This window comes from Chenopodium album, chromosome 27 (assembly GCF_948465745.1).
Source record: "Chenopodium album chromosome 27, dcCheAlbu1.1, whole genome shotgun sequence".
NCBI lineage: Eukaryota > Viridiplantae > Streptophyta > Magnoliopsida > Caryophyllales > Amaranthaceae > Chenopodium > Chenopodium album.
In genome coordinates, this window is record NC_137860.1 from 27766654 (window position 1) to 27782949 (window position 16296).

General features: G+C 33.9%; 3 protein-coding genes across 3 annotated transcripts; 2 read left to right on the forward strand and 1 right to left on the reverse strand.

Moving 5' to 3' along the window:
* The first annotated feature begins 671 nt into the window (after positions 1-671).
* LOC145620972 (uncharacterized) lies at positions 672-7268 on the forward strand. Its single transcript, XM_081675712.1, has 9 exons — positions 672-844; positions 3273-3392; positions 4138-4211; positions 4677-4779; positions 5207-5257; positions 5400-5541; positions 5696-5834; positions 6639-6744; positions 6895-7268. Exons 1-9 carry the CDS (start codon positions 709-711, stop codon positions 7005-7007), a joined length of 984 nt encoding a protein of 327 aa, XP_081531838.1. The 5' UTR covers positions 672-708; the 3' UTR covers positions 7008-7268.
* A 2064-nt stretch (positions 7269-9332) lies between these two features.
* LOC145619925 (B3 domain-containing transcription factor VRN1-like) lies at positions 9333-11505 on the forward strand. The gene is made up of 4 exons (XM_081674604.1): positions 9333-9989; positions 10098-10719; positions 10809-10966; positions 11191-11505. Exons 1-4 carry the CDS (start codon positions 9873-9875, stop codon positions 11503-11505), a joined length of 1212 nt encoding a protein of 403 aa, XP_081530730.1. The 5' UTR covers positions 9333-9872.
* A 2117-nt stretch (positions 11506-13622) lies between these two features.
* LOC145620744 (protein BUD31 homolog 1) lies at positions 13623-15667 on the reverse strand. Its single transcript, XM_081675452.1, has 4 exons — positions 15618-15667; positions 15239-15339; positions 14942-15129; positions 13623-13995 (listed from the first exon to the last, which is right to left on the reverse strand). The coding sequence occupies exons 2-4, from the start codon at positions 15330-15332 to the stop codon at positions 13840-13842; spliced, it is 438 nt and encodes a 145-aa protein (XP_081531578.1). The 5' UTR covers positions 15333-15339; positions 15618-15667; the 3' UTR covers positions 13623-13839.
* Positions 15668-16296: the final 629 nt, after the last annotated feature.

The following is a 16296-nucleotide window of genomic DNA, read 5'->3' on the forward strand; positions in this document are numbered from 1 at the left end:
ATTTTACTAGTTCATACAATTTGTAATTACATGTATCATATAAATATAAGATTTGAACCACGTCTTATTTTCTTATGTATCATATTATCATTGCGAAGTTTCCATAACAAAAAGTAGGGCTTCAAAACTATTTTGAGCTAAGCCTTAGCTCGGCTTTTGGCTTCAACCAGTTAGATTGAACAAACCATCAGTAAACAAAGTAAACTTTTTTTTTTTTTGACAGGAAATACAACTGAGTTTGACTTTTTAATCTAAATCAAGGTTACAGTCTTTAGCTTAAAGGCTTACTTAGAAGCTAAATGTTGGGTCATTTGATCATTTCAGTATATATATCTACCTGATATTTATTAAACTTAAATTATTATTTATTGCTAAATTGAAGTTTTTTACTACTCCAATTTAGCAAAAAACTTAATAATTTAAGTTTAATTTAGCAATAATAATTTAAGTTTTTGTAAAATTAAAGTATATAGCTCGTGTTATATTTACCTGATATTTGTAAATTTAAATTGAGTAAATAAAAGTTATTTAATTTTACAAAAAGTTGTTCGGTAGATTATTTTTATTGAATATCGAAGTATACACTCGAGGAAATACAAGTTTATAAGGCTGATATATATGAGGGGTTATATTGGTCGTTTCACCAATAAAATTACATGAGTACTAAACTACTAAGGCAGCCAGTTTTGAGTGAGCAACAGTACATGAATGGAAGAACACAAAAACGAATGTGCAAATATATCTATGGCGGAAAATGAGGAGGTGATGAGCGAAGTTCATCTGGGTTGCCCTGCTAACTTCTCTGGTCCTTACACCTCTCATTTCACCTTCTCTCTCCCATTTGGTAATCCCTAATTTCTATCTTCTTCGTTTCATTCATCTCTTCTTACTGTTTCTATGCTATTATCGCCGTTAATTTGAGTTTTGTGTCGTGTGCTCTATGAAGAATGTTGGGGATTAATGTTTAAGTTTGTTTGGATTGAGTGTTTACTACTTTTGGTTTGTGTTTTAATTTTAAATTACTGAATATAGCTTGATTTTCATCATGTATGAGGTTTTGGCTTGATTTTATGTTGTTTATAATGTTACTCGAATTGGGTATTCGTGTGATACATGGGTATGTGTCCAAAGTGTCAGACTCGTTTAATTTGTGAAAAAATTCCATGATTTTGGTCCAAAACTAAGTGTCGTAGGACTCATACCCATGTCATAGTGTCGAGAAGCCAACACAGGAACATTAGATCAAATGACAAGTTTGAATTGAATGGCGCGCTATGTTGGTATGAGGGAGGGATTGAATTGCTAGCTAATAATGTTTCTGTAAAATCACTGAATTGAATGAGGGAATAGGCTTTTATTCATTTATTATTTCGTACAATCAACTAATTAGGGGCCTAGATTGATGAATTTATTTGAATTTAGCTTGGGATAATGAACTGTCTATTTGAGGCATTAGTTATTTTCCGTCATCTGTGGAAAGATTTGATTCACAAATAGTGGAGTTTGTTAGAGAAAAAGCATTGTGCATTATAAGGTAGAAGTGTAGTAGGCACTATTGACTTACAGGAAAACCTTGATGAGAGGGAAAGAAGTAATTGTGGTCATCAGAAGAAAATTTGGGAGGGAATGTTATAGACTATTCAGTTGTTCTGCAAATTGGAAAATTAAGTCCGTAAATATAAGTGTCGTGAATCTTGTGACAAACTTATTACTTCCTATGCTTCTTGGATTTGATCATTGATTCAATGGTGTTAGAGACTGGTCTTATGACAAACTTATTACTTCTTGTTACTCAGACTTGACCATTTGTGTAGAGACTAGTGTGTATTTGATATAAATCTAAGAGTTGTGAATCTTATGACAAACTTATTACTTCCTATATTACTCGGACTTGACCATTTGTGTTAGAGATTGTTATGTATCCGAATTTTGGGCTATCTGTTTGTATGAAAAAGTTCCATGTTTTGGTTAAAAATGATGTGTCAAGTATCCATGACCATACCCATGTCAGAGTGTTGGATCTGACAGGGGTGCTTGTGAAGAAACTAAGAATCTGAGTAAGATAGATTCATTATTACTTGTGTGGTAAGTGTTGTAAACTTGTAACATGTAGCTAACAAACACAATCAGTTGTGACCAATGAAATCAGCTCTCCCTGCAAAGTAGTATAATATATCATTCAGTTAAGTATTTTTTCTCTAATCTCACATGAGTACATGACTCCTTTTTTTTTAATTTATACTTCTGCAACCCGGTTTGCTGACTTTATCCAAAATGTTCGTACAGAGTCCATAGATTTCTTGTTTGTTTCAGGGACTATATTAAGGAGCCAGAACTTGACCCAGGTGTCTCTTTGGTCATCTTTCGCAACATCATTTATACTGATTTATTGTGCCACTCAGTCACTGACAAGCCCTGGGTTTTTGTTTATATGTCTGAGGATATTTGGGGCTCTGTTGACATCCTCTGTAGTCAGCAGGCCATAGTGTTTATTTAATGCTTGATAAGATTCAACCCAATTTTTTTTGATGTGGAAAGGAAACTAGGTTAGGCCCTTTTTTAGGGCCAACCTAAAGTGATTGAATCCAGGCCATGGTACCAAAACAAGGATTTTTGAATGTCATCCAAACTAATTTCAGAATGATTGCAATTATTTGTCATTGGAACAAATCCTATGCTGAAATAGGCAAACAACTAGGGTTGAAATAAGACTTATTGAGAAGCAGCTATTTTTAAAACCAAAGCTTTGGAGAGACTAGAGCAAATGGAAAGCTAGGGAATGGTTGAAGGTGAACATATTAAAAAAGACAAAGCCACATGCTCTTCTCAGCTTTCGCAGTATACCTAATGGCACTAGTAACCTGTAGAGAAAACTTGGCGAGATAGAGGACATTAGGTATTTTAATAGGTTGTTCAGTTCAGTAATACAGAAAAATCCTTTTTATGTTGCAACCACTGTATTACATTGAAGTTGCACTTGTAGCTAATAAATACATCAGCAACTATGCTTTGAGCCTATGACCATACTTTGCTGGAAATGGACAAAGCTCATAGAAGTTACATATTGAACAAAAATAATTAGCTGTTAGATACTGTGTGGATAGAAGTAACTCTTTTCTGCACCATCAATTTTATAGTTGATTTTCGCATTGAACCCTCTTCAGCCTGCATTTTGGTGGAGCCTCAATTGTCGCTTATTTGTGCTCTTTTGTCTTAACTGTTAACTGGAAGAATTCCACCCATTAAGTTTCTCTTGTTTTTGAGTGTTATAGGAGATGACCTCACCGGGAGTAGACATGGTGACCATGTCAAAGATGAATCTAGTTCTCCAGAGCAAACTATTGATTTAGATGAAGATGGTGATCTCATTGTAGCTCGACGAACACGAACCAGTAAGTCAAAGCATGTCCACATTTATCATCCTCCTTTAATTGTGATTTTCCTCCTTTATCCACTTTTACTACTTCTGACATTTTTGTACGGTAGTGACCGGACTTTTGAGCTTACCCTGGTGCTTAATGATCGATATCTAACCAAACCAGTCTTTAAAACTTAAATTTTCAAAAAGTCAATTTCATTTGTTATTTGTCGTGTTACAGTGTCAACTAATTTCTTAAAGCTCACTCTGTTATATTTTGTGCCATATTGTCAAGTAAAGTATCTGTTGCTATTATGCCTGAAATGCCATTTTGATATGTGCCTTGTTCTAACATATCATGGAATGATTTGGCTTTAGGTCAATGGTAAGAAGTTAAATAGTGTTAGTTCAATTGTTTTCTGCTTTTATTATTAGAAATCTTGTGAGTGGCTTTAATTGCTGTATTTTTCCTTAAATAACATGCTTGGTAAAAAATGGAGGGAAGGATAGGGAAAAGAAGTTGAGGGAATGGAAGAAGTATGCTAAATCTTTCTTTCCATGTCTTTCTAGCAATGGAAAGATCTGGATTTTGAAGAGGAGAAGAAAAATGAATCCCTTTATTGCTTTTCCCATTCCCTAATTTATATTTGTATCGGGTTAAAGGAGATTGTATCCTTGACTCCTTTCCTTCTGAATTCGCTCATCTAGATACATTGCAAGTTACCAATCTTACCATACCTATGATTTCTGCTTGTCTGAAGAAATCTGTTTTTGTGCAGAACAATCTTACCACACTGGTGTTGTCAGCATTCAGCACAATATTACATCAACCATTCCAAGTGTGGGTCTGCAGGTGACTGTCCAATTCACTCAAACTAAAAGATAAGAAAGATAACTAAGGATAAGATGAAATGAAAATCTATTTATGTGTTCAAGCATTCAAGATTTCAAGCCATATGCAGCTATAAATATTTATGCTGAAAGCAGTACACAATCTGTCAGTAGTGTATGTGTGTTACACTGTTACTATTTGTATCATTATGCTCCAACAGTTGCATACTTGCATGTAGTTCACGGCAATGATGTAGTCAAATTTGGAACACGATTTAGTAGTTCACTTCACAGCTCATGGGAGTTTTATATGACTGTACCAGTGAAAGAATTTATAGCTTTTCATACACCATTTATCGACTTTACTCTTTTTGGGTTTCATGCATTTTACAGCTATTGTTATTATTATTATGAAAATGTAGAATACGAATGAATTTATAAGTGCTTTTCTAGACTGTTAGCTTTTTCTATAATTTTCCCTTTTCAGGTTTGGAGGGCCGAATTGATATTAGCAGATTATGTATTGCACAAGATGTCTTCTTCGTCTGTATTCAATGGTGTTGTTGCTGTTGAACTTGGTGCTGGCACAGGTAATGTTCTCTTATATGATGTGTTCATCATGATGACGTAAGAATTGGATGTGCAAGTCAAGCTTTTAGTTGTAAAAAGGATCTTGAATAATTCATCTTTTCCATAATGTTTGTCTTATTTGAATTGAGAAATGAATGGGATTTATCAAAAGTAATGCATTAAAACAGAGTTAAAGTTCCGAAAGTGGGACATCCATCTTGAAACATTTTATAAGGAAAAGGAGGATCATCATAAAACTGAGGAAATAGTATAATTAAAGTTTACCTTGATGATGTTGGAGCCCTTGGGCAAACTATTACTCTACACATTCTAACATGCTTAAAAATTCTATGAATCTGGATTTAAATGTGTTATGTGAAGCTGATGCTGGTAACCTAAAGAACCCTTATTCATTGTTTCACAGGATCCTGATTCTGTCTTTGTCAGGATTGGTTGGTATATTAATTGCACATGTTGCGAAGGCTGTATTCATAACAGGTAATTTTAATTAAATTGCTACTCAAGCTGCATTTCATGTCCTGAAAGTCTGGATCAAGATTATACAATTTATTAATTGTTATGCAAAATCTTGTGCACTATATGTGCTACTAATGATGCTCTGTATAATAATCATTCCTAGACCATGGCATTGAAATTCTCGACAACTGTGCAAGGAATGCTCACATCAACTCTGGATTGTTTGGAGGTGAATCTCCAGTCAAAGTACGAGAGCTTGATTGGCAGAAACCATGGCCACCTTTGGATTTGGATTCTGGAGTAAGGTAGAGAAACCATATTGGAGTGATTGCACTTTTCATTATAGATTTAATTTCCATTTACATTAGAGAAGGTCATCAGAATCCTCCACATTTGTGTTAACATATATTTTTCAGTGGGGAGGGTATGCTTATTTACAGTGGTAAATATTCCATTCAGGTATTCCTGGACATCTGCTGAGGTTGAAGAAGTTAATAGAGCATCTGTGCTGTTAGCTGCAGATGTGATATATAGTGATGAGTTAACTGATGCCTTTTTCAGTGTTCTGCAGAAGATCATGTGCCAACATTCTAAAAAGGTATTGAAAATAAATTGCTGTGCTGTATGCTAAATTCCAAAAAAAATTTAATTATAAATTTATGGCAATTTATTTTGAATCAAGGATTATTTTTAGTAAACCACCTTTTTTGAAGTCTAAAAGGAGGTGTAAAGACCTTTAATGACACTCCTATCCTTTGGACTTTGGAGCATTCTTCTACTCTTAGTACTTATGTGGTTGACATGTATAAAACAAAGTAAGTGGAAAAGTGTGGAGTTGTTTTGTTCGCAAAAACATATTTATTCACTCTATAGGAAACCCCTGTTTCCCTAGGTAATGGAACTTCCAGTGGCCAGTCAAACAATATATTGCACTTTCAAGGAAATGGAACTACACAGGATCGAACAACAAACTTTCTTAAGATACTACCTTCTAGATCTCCGATTTGGGACTCAACTGTTTGGCCCTTGGGTTTTGCAACAAATTTTTCATTACAGTGCAGAAATTCTGCTTCTTAAAAAATTTATGTGCCTCATTACCTTTCAATATCTCTTGCAATTGAATCTGAGGCTGGGATTTATTACTAGTGATGTTGACGCGCATTGTATCAGCCTGCTTAGTAAACAGCATGTTGTTCTGGCACTTCAATTTTGCTCAACCTATGTTAGGATTTAAACTATGTCGTGGATTATTGTTGTTTTGGCAGTATTAAACTATAGTAAAGCTTAGCAGGAAATCAAAGATCTTTCATAATTTTCTCCAAATTTTTTTATAACTTCCTAATTTCCTATAGCCTCATTGAAAGAGAGTTTCATCTATAATGAAGTAGATTTTGCTCCTCAGGTTCTGTATCTTGCGTTGGAGAAGCGCTACAATTTCAGCTTGCATGATCTTGATGTTGTTGCCAATGGGTACTCACATTTCCTTAGCTTTTTGAGGAACGAAAAGGGTTAGTTATAAATCATGTTTCAATTGAGGGTTAGTTATAAATCATGTTTCAATTGTGTTGTCATCTTGTTCTTAATTCTTGTATGGTTTGACAAACATTAGTTTTGTAATTGGATAACATGAAAGCCTCTCACAAATGTATCTTTTCCAGGTTTTACTGGCAAGCGTATCGATCTTTCAGAAATTCCTCAATATGTACAAGAGTATGAGAGAGGAAAAGATGTCGAGCTCTGGGAGATAAGTTATGTTGACCATAAATGTTAAAGAACTGAAGTTTGCTTGGTTATCTCCTACTGAACGATGCAGCCTGTACACGAAAGAGATACGTAATGACTGTATGAGTGTTGAATATTTACTGGTTTATTCTTTAGTTACCTTCCTATAGGCTTTTCATTTTCCTAGTCTGTTGATTTTGATCTTTATGGAATTACTATTTGGAGTATATACGTCTGTTTCCTTGGTCCAAAAATAGTGAAATGAGATGTATGTGTGGCTTCAAAATGAGTACAGTACATTTTTGGCTATATGATTCAACTTTTATATAGTGGAGTGTACGTAATTTTATTACAGTAATGATTAGTGTGTATTAATGCTAGAAAATATGGGTGCCAATACTTTTCATATACAATTGCAGATGTCAGAATAAATTGAAAACAAAACAAGCATATTTGGAAGGCCTTAATATAATACTATGTATAATCGTATAAAGGTTTTTGTTATATGTAAACCAACGAGCTACGTATAATCATCAACTAGTGAGTAGCCCGGGCGTTGCTCCGGGCTACTATTTTTATAGTTGTGTAACTGCTAATTTTAAGAGTATCTAATAGTGTGTATATAGTATGTGTCTTCAATACTTTATAGTATAATATTATTTATTGTGCAAGGTTAAAGCATAATTGACAATTAGTCTAGATGGTTGAACAATAACCTTTCTTTTAAGAGGTCAAGTGTTCATTAAGGTGTTGAGTGGATGACGTGGTATAATAAGAAATTGAGTAAGCGACGTGGCAAATTGACGGATTCTACGTGGCACATAGACGTTTTTAGTAACGCCTTTTAATATATTAGTATAGATTAGTATAGATATATTAGTATAGATGTATTCCTAATATTCAATATCAACCCATTACCTTAAAAAGGGATTAAATTTCTACTAATTATCTCTTGAAGTAATTAAGGAAAAAAGGGATTAAATCTACCCTTAATCCATTCCCTTAAAAAGTAGTGATGTGTTGTAATCAAGTTTAATCCAACCTAATGGTTCATAAGTAACATCATTTTAAACATTGCCAAAAATCCTCCATGACAACTCACTCTGTCAGTTCTATTGTAGCTCTCATTATCCCTTAATCAGCAAAACACAACTATGCCCATCTCCTTCAGTAATCATCCTTTACATTGCTTTTTCGCTCTCCACCATTATTCTCTTAATGCAGTATTTTATGCAGCTGCAAAAGAACTTGAGCTAGAAAACTTTTTTGTGGTATTGTCAATGCTCTTAAGAGATTAGTGAAGCCTTTCAGTTTTGTGCCGGTTAAGCCTACAACTCCTGTAAGTTGACAGTTCTGCTGCTAGAATTTTTTTTGTCTTTCGTTTTTGTTTATCTCTTTTAGATTTTTTATGATCTAGCTGTATAATAATAGAGAGTAATATGACTTCAAGTTTCTGCTTGGACTAAATTGTGTTTATTGCTTCGTTTAGGTTCTCTTATGCGTGTAAAACTGTAAATCCTTATGTTATCTTGTTACTTCTTTCTGTATGAGTGCAAGACTACTTATTATGCAGAATTTTTTTTCTGAACTGCACTAAAATCCCTTTGGCTTGTCTAGATGTTTGTTTGATTTAACTGCACTTGTTTGATTTAAATTAATCTACTTTGTTAAGTTATAATCTTTCCATTTTTCATTCTTTAGATCACTTTTTTGTGATTTAAACTAGTTGTACATCAGAAAATGAGATTACAAAAGGAGAACATACGACTATTTGTATATTTCTTAAAATTGAAACGAGGAAAGATCACCTCTGACTGAGGAATGAGGCTAATTTTCCTTATTAAAAACAATCCTTTTTTGTTTTTGTGATTCGCATGTGATTTGTAATTTGAAAGAAATTGTATCCCATACTTCGTATTTGTGAGAGTTACATGATTTGGCATGACATCCCACCCTTAATGCATCAGCTCTTCATTTTCAAAATAATGCTTAGGTTGGTAATAAGTTGTCTATTAACATGCTTGAAAAGGCTCAACAAAGTTCCTGTGAGTATTTCTAAGTTAAGTTATATGATTTATATCACTTGTTACTTGCAAGTTTTCTTACAGGGTTTTGACATTGTTTTTATATGTATTATTATAAGCTGAAAAAAGCGACAAAAAATTGTTGCATATACATTCACATACAATGGTAGATACCTAACATAGGAAATTGGCAAATTGCATAATAACCAAGGAAACTAAGTCTAAGAAGCCCCCTTTTTTTTTTTTTTTTTTTTTCATAAAAAATATAAGAAGAAATAAACCATTACAGTAAAAATTAGTTTAATGTCGTTCTCAGGTTTTAAATAAATAGACCCTCCATATATCATTGTTAAACTTCCCCAAAATTCCTTCCTTTACACTTCTGTGATTCTTTCCTTTTCTGCTATCTCATTGACTTGAGCAGTTGAGCTTTACAAAACTGGCAAAAACTTTACCTATGCCCATTTAATCATCCTAGTCATTTTTCTATCTTATCCATTTATCTCATCAAAATATTTGTATGCTGCAACTTCTGTAGAACCGTAACATAGCTAGAAGAAGCTGAGCATGAGCCAACTATTGTGCTTTCTTTTAATTTTTCTCAGTTACCAAGCGTCTTAAGGTACTTTTGTCCTTTATTTTTCATTATTTGTTGCTGGATTGAGAATCTCCATGGTTTGTTAGACTCTCTTTTTATCATTGAATAGACGGAGTTGAGTCATGATCTCTCCTTTTGTCATTAAAATTTCGATCAATGTTTTTGTACAACCAGATTAGAGGAATCCACTGTGTCATCCTACGATTTCAAGAAGTATTTTTTTTTTTTTTTTTCTTTTGTTGGGTGTCTCAGGTTGCTGATAATTTGAAGGGCATTTTAAGTTAAAAGCAAAATGACACATGTTTGTGAAACTTGTAAGGCTTTAGAGGAGGACAAATATTGGAATGAGATTCCACCTAGGAAGCACCGGTTTTTCAAGTTGATGATTGGTAATTTTGAGCAACAGCTGGTAAGTTAACACACCTGATACTCTGATAGGCCTAAAAGAATTCCTATGATTAATACTGTAGTCATATATTAGTTCTAACACAGTTGATTTTTGATAAAAATTCTGCAGCGAATTCCTAGGAAATTTGTTGAATGCTCTAAGGCAGACCTTTCAAGCTCTTGCACTCTAAGAGGTCTAAGCGGGAATACATGGAAAGTTCAAATACAAAAAACTGAGAAAGATGTCCTGTTTGCAGATGGTTGGCGCAACTTTGTGACTGATCATGGTATAAAGTATGGTTGTTTCCTGGTCTTTAGCTATGTTGGAGACTCTTCTTTTGAGGTATCGGTTTTTGATGTTACTGGATGCGAGGTAGAAGGTTCACACTTCACAAGGAATACAAACATGTCCTTGAACACTTCTTGTAGAAGCCTCTTACACGTGGAGAACGATGAATCTAAAGGTGCAAGAACATTGGAAGCTGATATTGATGGCTCTGTAGAAGAAATTGCAGTGGATGAGGAACATGATTCAGATTCTTCATCTCAAGAAAACAATTTCAGAGGCAGTCAGAGTGCAAAATGTGATACTGCAGATAAAGGGAAAGCGAAAGGGAAAGTACATGAAGAGGAGGACTTGGAATCATCATCTGATCACGAGAAGAGGTTTCATAACCTTAGTCTGAATGTGAGAAATAGAACACCTCAAGGTATAAAATCTATCAAACATTTCCCAACAAGAATTTGTGTATGTAATTGTAATCAATGCTAGTGTAATTAGTTCATTTGTTTGATAACTATATCTCTAAGTATATGCAATTGCGATTTAATTTATTTGCAGTAAGACAAGCTAAAAAATATTACAAATCAAAGAGGCGGAAGGTTACCAAGCAAGAGAAGCAATGTGCACTTGACAAGGCTATTAGTCATATGAGTAGGAGAGGTCACATGATAGAAATTGTGATGAAGCATACACATGTTTATCGTGGCTTTCATCTGGTATGGCATCCTTATACACCTTGTTTTCCATTGTAATTTACTTCAATACTTGCTCATCATAAGGACCTAAATACATAACCTAATAAGAGTGGCATAATCATCATAACCATTTTACTATTCTCAATGTAAAAGTAGAACATCTTAATATAATGGGAGAAGTGGTAAAGGTTTTTGTTACTTGATATGATAATAATCAAATCTAGTTTGGTGTACTGTGGCTGCAGACCATCCCTAAAGAATGGGCGGTAAAACACTTGCGTCAGAAGTCTGATCATGATGTCATACTCCGGGTTCCAGGAGTAGAGGAGAGCTGGACGGTGGGATGCAGATGGACACCTTCGCAATGTCAGTTCAGACCAGGGTGGTCGACTTTTGTTTTTGAGAACAATCTCGAGGAGCATGATGTTTGTGTATTTGAGCTGCTTCAGAAAGGAGATTTGGGTAACAAGAAAAATTCTGTCTTTGATGTTCACATTTTTCGGGTTGTTAAAGAAGTAGTTCCTTTGACTGTGTTGAGAGGCATTAAATCTAGTGTCTAATGTAATCATAAGTTCTGTCTATCTAACATGAGTTTATTTTCTAAGATAAGTACTGCAATCTAGAGCATATTAAATGTATTATCGCAAAACTTTGATGGGCTCATTCCAGAATTGAATGGTACTGTATGTTTGCCTTAATATGATCATAAAAGGAAGTATAGTTTTTAACTTAGTTTTGTTGTTTATAATACTTTCTAAATTGTTTCTAGTCCTTAGTAGTTTGGAAGCCTTTTCGAGTTAAAAGAGATGTTCATTTAGCTTCATGAATCATTAACTCTGCAGGAAGTTCAAAGTGCAACTGTCTTAAGGTTTCTTCTTATCAGGTCTGATAAAACTGCAGGCTTTATTAGTAGTGTCTTATAAGAAAGATCATACAAAACTTTTGTGTTTTTTTTTTCTTTTTCTTTTTTTTTTTTCTTCTGCAAATGAGATTATGTAATAGATGAACTGATTAAAACCTTAGAATTAGCCTTATAGGTTACAATTCAAGTTTAATCCAATAGCTAACTTTCTTTGTTATCTTGCACATATAAATTATGGCATTCATGTAGGCACGCCGATATCCAAAACCAATAAGAATAACCTAATATCCCTAAAGAAAAAATAAATCTAAGTGGCATTTTCCTTCCATCGTATGATTGTTACTTCCTTGCACCATTTGATTTTTGTATCGTTTTAAGCATTGGGACCGAAGTCCTTAGCTTTTGGTTGGAGCAATTTTCCAATCCTCAAATTACCCTTATGCCTTTTGAAAATGATTTGAGGCTGTTTCAATTTATGAGTGTTGTTCTTACAGTTTCTTGCAGGATGCAATAAATAACTGAAATAGATTGAAAATTATTACCAGCTCTGATAAAGTGCAGACTTCTGTAGTTAACTTCTGTATTAGTCTTCAAAAAAAGTTAACTCCTGTATTACTATGTATGCAATATTGCATTCTTTTCTGTAATAAAATTATATGATACATATGACTTGTACAATTTTTCTTACAGGGTATCAATTCAAGCTTAATCTAGTAGCAAATATTCTTCATTTTTCTTCCATTGATCTCGATTCGACAAAAGAATGAATCTTTACAACCAAAAGCAATGTAATTTATTTTAATTAATCTGATAAAAGAGATCTGGAAGTTAACTTGGTTGTGTTTTTCTCAAAATTAGTGGGTTGTGGGAGTGACAAGAGCCTTCTAGGCAAGGCATGAAATCTCCCTTTAAAGCCACTTTTAAAAGTACAAAACAAAAAAGAAAAAATAAAGATAAGATGAAAGCTTTAAAATGGGAGAACAAAAGAAAAGGAGTCTTTTGCTTATGTGATGATCAGATCTTCTCTGACAAAATTGAGTTTTTGTAGTGTTGGATCTCAATTTAATTATTTGGGGGTACCACTGCACATGTTATTTTTCCTTCTTTAGATTTGATAGTGATGCAATAGAAACAATTTGTAATTTGTCATAATTTTGAAATCTAGTTGTTTGAACAATTGAGGGGAGGTGGTTGTATTTTGAGGTTTAAACAAGCTAAACTAGTTCGTGAAATATTGAGCTCACTTCGAATCATTTAGGAGCTTAGCTCAACTTATTTTTACTTGTCAATCTCGTGAATAGGTCAAATGTGTATATGTGTTTTTTCTTAAATATTATATTTTTTTTTACTCTGTATGTTATAACATCTAACATGCATTGACAAGTAGTCAAAATGCAAACAATTATTGATGAGAAACTAGTAAGAATTACAGCAAGCTATCTTAAATTAATCAGTTGAATATTTTTAACTCAAATTTAAGTTTTGATGGAATATTGAACTTGCATCTAAGCTCAAAAAAGCTCGAGATCCAGCTTGAGTTTGAATGCAAGTGTAATGAGGAAAGCAACCCAAGCTTAGTCTCGACTCACTCAATTATAGCCCTATCAGTTTGATCCAGGCTCAAACGATATACTTCGTAATTGAAGCAAAACCGATAGATTTGACAAGAGAGATTTAAATGAAGCATTATCTCACCTTAACATCCTCCTTTTTTCTCCTGTCTCTTCAAATGTTTGCTTCTGTCAAAACATTATGCAACCATTCATTATTATTGCACAAAAGTGTAATTATGGACATCTGCATTACCAAATCCTGTGTGCAAATCACTATCTCATATCCCAATTTGTTTTGATGAGTTTTGGTAGGTCATGACATACCTTACAAATCACTTTCACCAATAAATTTGTCTAAGATGTACTTGACAACCTTAAATAATCAAAGCATTATGCTATATCAAGATAGCAAAATTAGTCATTGGTAGTGCAAACAGTTACAACATAGTGCTAAACATCCCACAGCCCAGGATTGCAGCTTAATCCCCACTAGCACAACCCCTACATCCACAGTGAACGCATTCTACGACTTTTTCCTCCCTCAGATGCTTGGGCACTCGGCAAACACAAGTCGTGCCAAAGTTATGGTCTCGTGGTTGTATGCAACGCAGGCAACACAGACGCTCATATCCTGGCTGCAAATCAGAGGCAAAACAAAAAACATCTATCAGCAATATTGAAACAGTGTCTTCCCCTAATATGAACACCACACTATCAGCATTACTTAAAATCAATACGAGAACAAGATAGTATAGATTCAATGGATATCAGTAATGATCAAGCAAAGACTACGCTCACAGTTCACACAGTTGACAGTTCCTAATATTCTTAACTTAAGCTCAATAATGGCTTGTTGATTCAGTCTGACAAAGAAATAGCTAAGCCAACCCAGAAATTATACTTCATCTGTCAAAAAATATAAGCAACAAATACATTGCACTGTATTAAGATGTCCAGACTAAACTGTCACACTTCTAAAAATTATGTCTTCCAATAGATTTTGCTGATACACCCTCTTTTAAATCGAGTAATGGGAATTGGGGAGAGTATGAACATAGTCCACTTATATAAAGGTCAAAACTAATCATATACGAGTATTCAATCACAATCAACAACAATGCAAACATATGCACAATCGCACAGGACAACGAAGTAACACTTTGGTCATTTGGTATTAATGAAGTGTTAATATTCAGAAATTCTACAAGTTTCGAGCTAGGTTACATACATGTAGACCTTAATAACATTGGTTTAACAACATCCAAGAAACTTAGGGTTTGTTAACATTTACTGAACTAAACTGATTAGAGCTGAGCTGAGCTGAACTGAAAATTTTATGAGAGAAGGAAATTAGGAGCTGAACTGAACTGATTGGAGCTGAACTCAACTGAACTGATTGGAGCTAAATTGAACTGAAATTAAGCTGAATTGAACAGGCCCTTACTAGCAAATTGGAATGATGCCAATAAATTCTATGAGTTTCAGGCAAGGATACATAAATTTAGACCTTGATAACATCCAAGAAATTTACAAGTAAATAAAGCAACGAATCGAGGAAACGGGTTGAGATGAAAGTGATACCTTCTTCCACTTAGCAATAAGGTTTCTATCAGCATAGCCTTGGTCCAAACAAAACTCATAGAGCTCTTTGGAAATCTCACTTCTTCTATAATAAAGATCATAAATGTAACGACTCTTTTGGTGAGCAATTTTGAAAATTGGCCACAATGTTTCACACTTTCTTTTTCCATCATGAGTATCCATTTGAGCTGCCAATTCAACCATAATCAATCAAACATCGTTTCGGGATTGCGAAAATAAACCGACGAATTCAAGAATTTTACAAGAACAAATTGAAATCAAATTAGGCAAAACTACCTTCTCTCATCTTAGATTCTAGCTCCTGAAGTGTTGGTTCAATTAATTCCCAACCTTCTGGGTATTTTACACGATTCGTCTTCACTTTCGGCATCTTTCAACTGCAAAATTGGTATAATGTAGAATAATTCAATATTTCATGGTAAAAAATTCAAGGGTTTTGCATCAAATTAGCAACCAAATTTGAATCAATCAACAAATTAAAGTCTTAGAAGAGTTATTAGATTATAACCAAAACATAGTTCAATAATCAATCCGAACCCTAAATTGATTCCACCTTACAAGAACCCTAAATTGAGCTAAATGAATGATAAGCAGTAGATTATGAAAATATCTTATCTCAGAAGCTGCTTCAATGGAGGAGAGAGAGAAAGCTCACAGAGTAGCCTCTTGAATGGAGAATTTAGAGTAGCTGCTTCAATGGAGGAAAGCGAAAGAGAAGTGCTCGAGAATAAGCTCCAATACCTTAACACTATTCACAAGCTGTAGCGTTTGAGGGCAAATTCGTCTTTTTACTGTTTGAAACTGACTTACTACCAAAGTACTGTCGATGTAGGATCGGATAAAATTATTCGATTTTACTAAGGGTCTGTTCACATTTACTTAATTTCAGTTCAGTTCAGCTCCAATCAGTTCAATTCAGCTCAGTTCAGTAAATGTGAACAGACCCTAAACCTTAAATATTATTAATTGCTTGTCAAAAAAAAATATTATTAATTACTTCGTATACTTTATGCTCGTATTATAAAATTTATATTATGATCCTATACCCTATAGTTGTCAAACGTGTCATGTCGACCAGTTGAATTTTTTTCGACTTTATCGTGATCGAAGTTAAATGGGTGGAGGACTTAAACACTAACTCGACCCATTTAATACACGCTTTGTTATATTGACCATTTGACCCATTTAATAAATTGTGTTGAAAATTCTTGACACTAATCCGCTATTTTTGTGCTCGATTTGTGTTGTGTCATAAATAAATATGTTAACCTCCTCATGCTTAATGTTTATCATAATTCCCAAAAGTTATTGTTTATTTTTCTTAAGTGAATTGA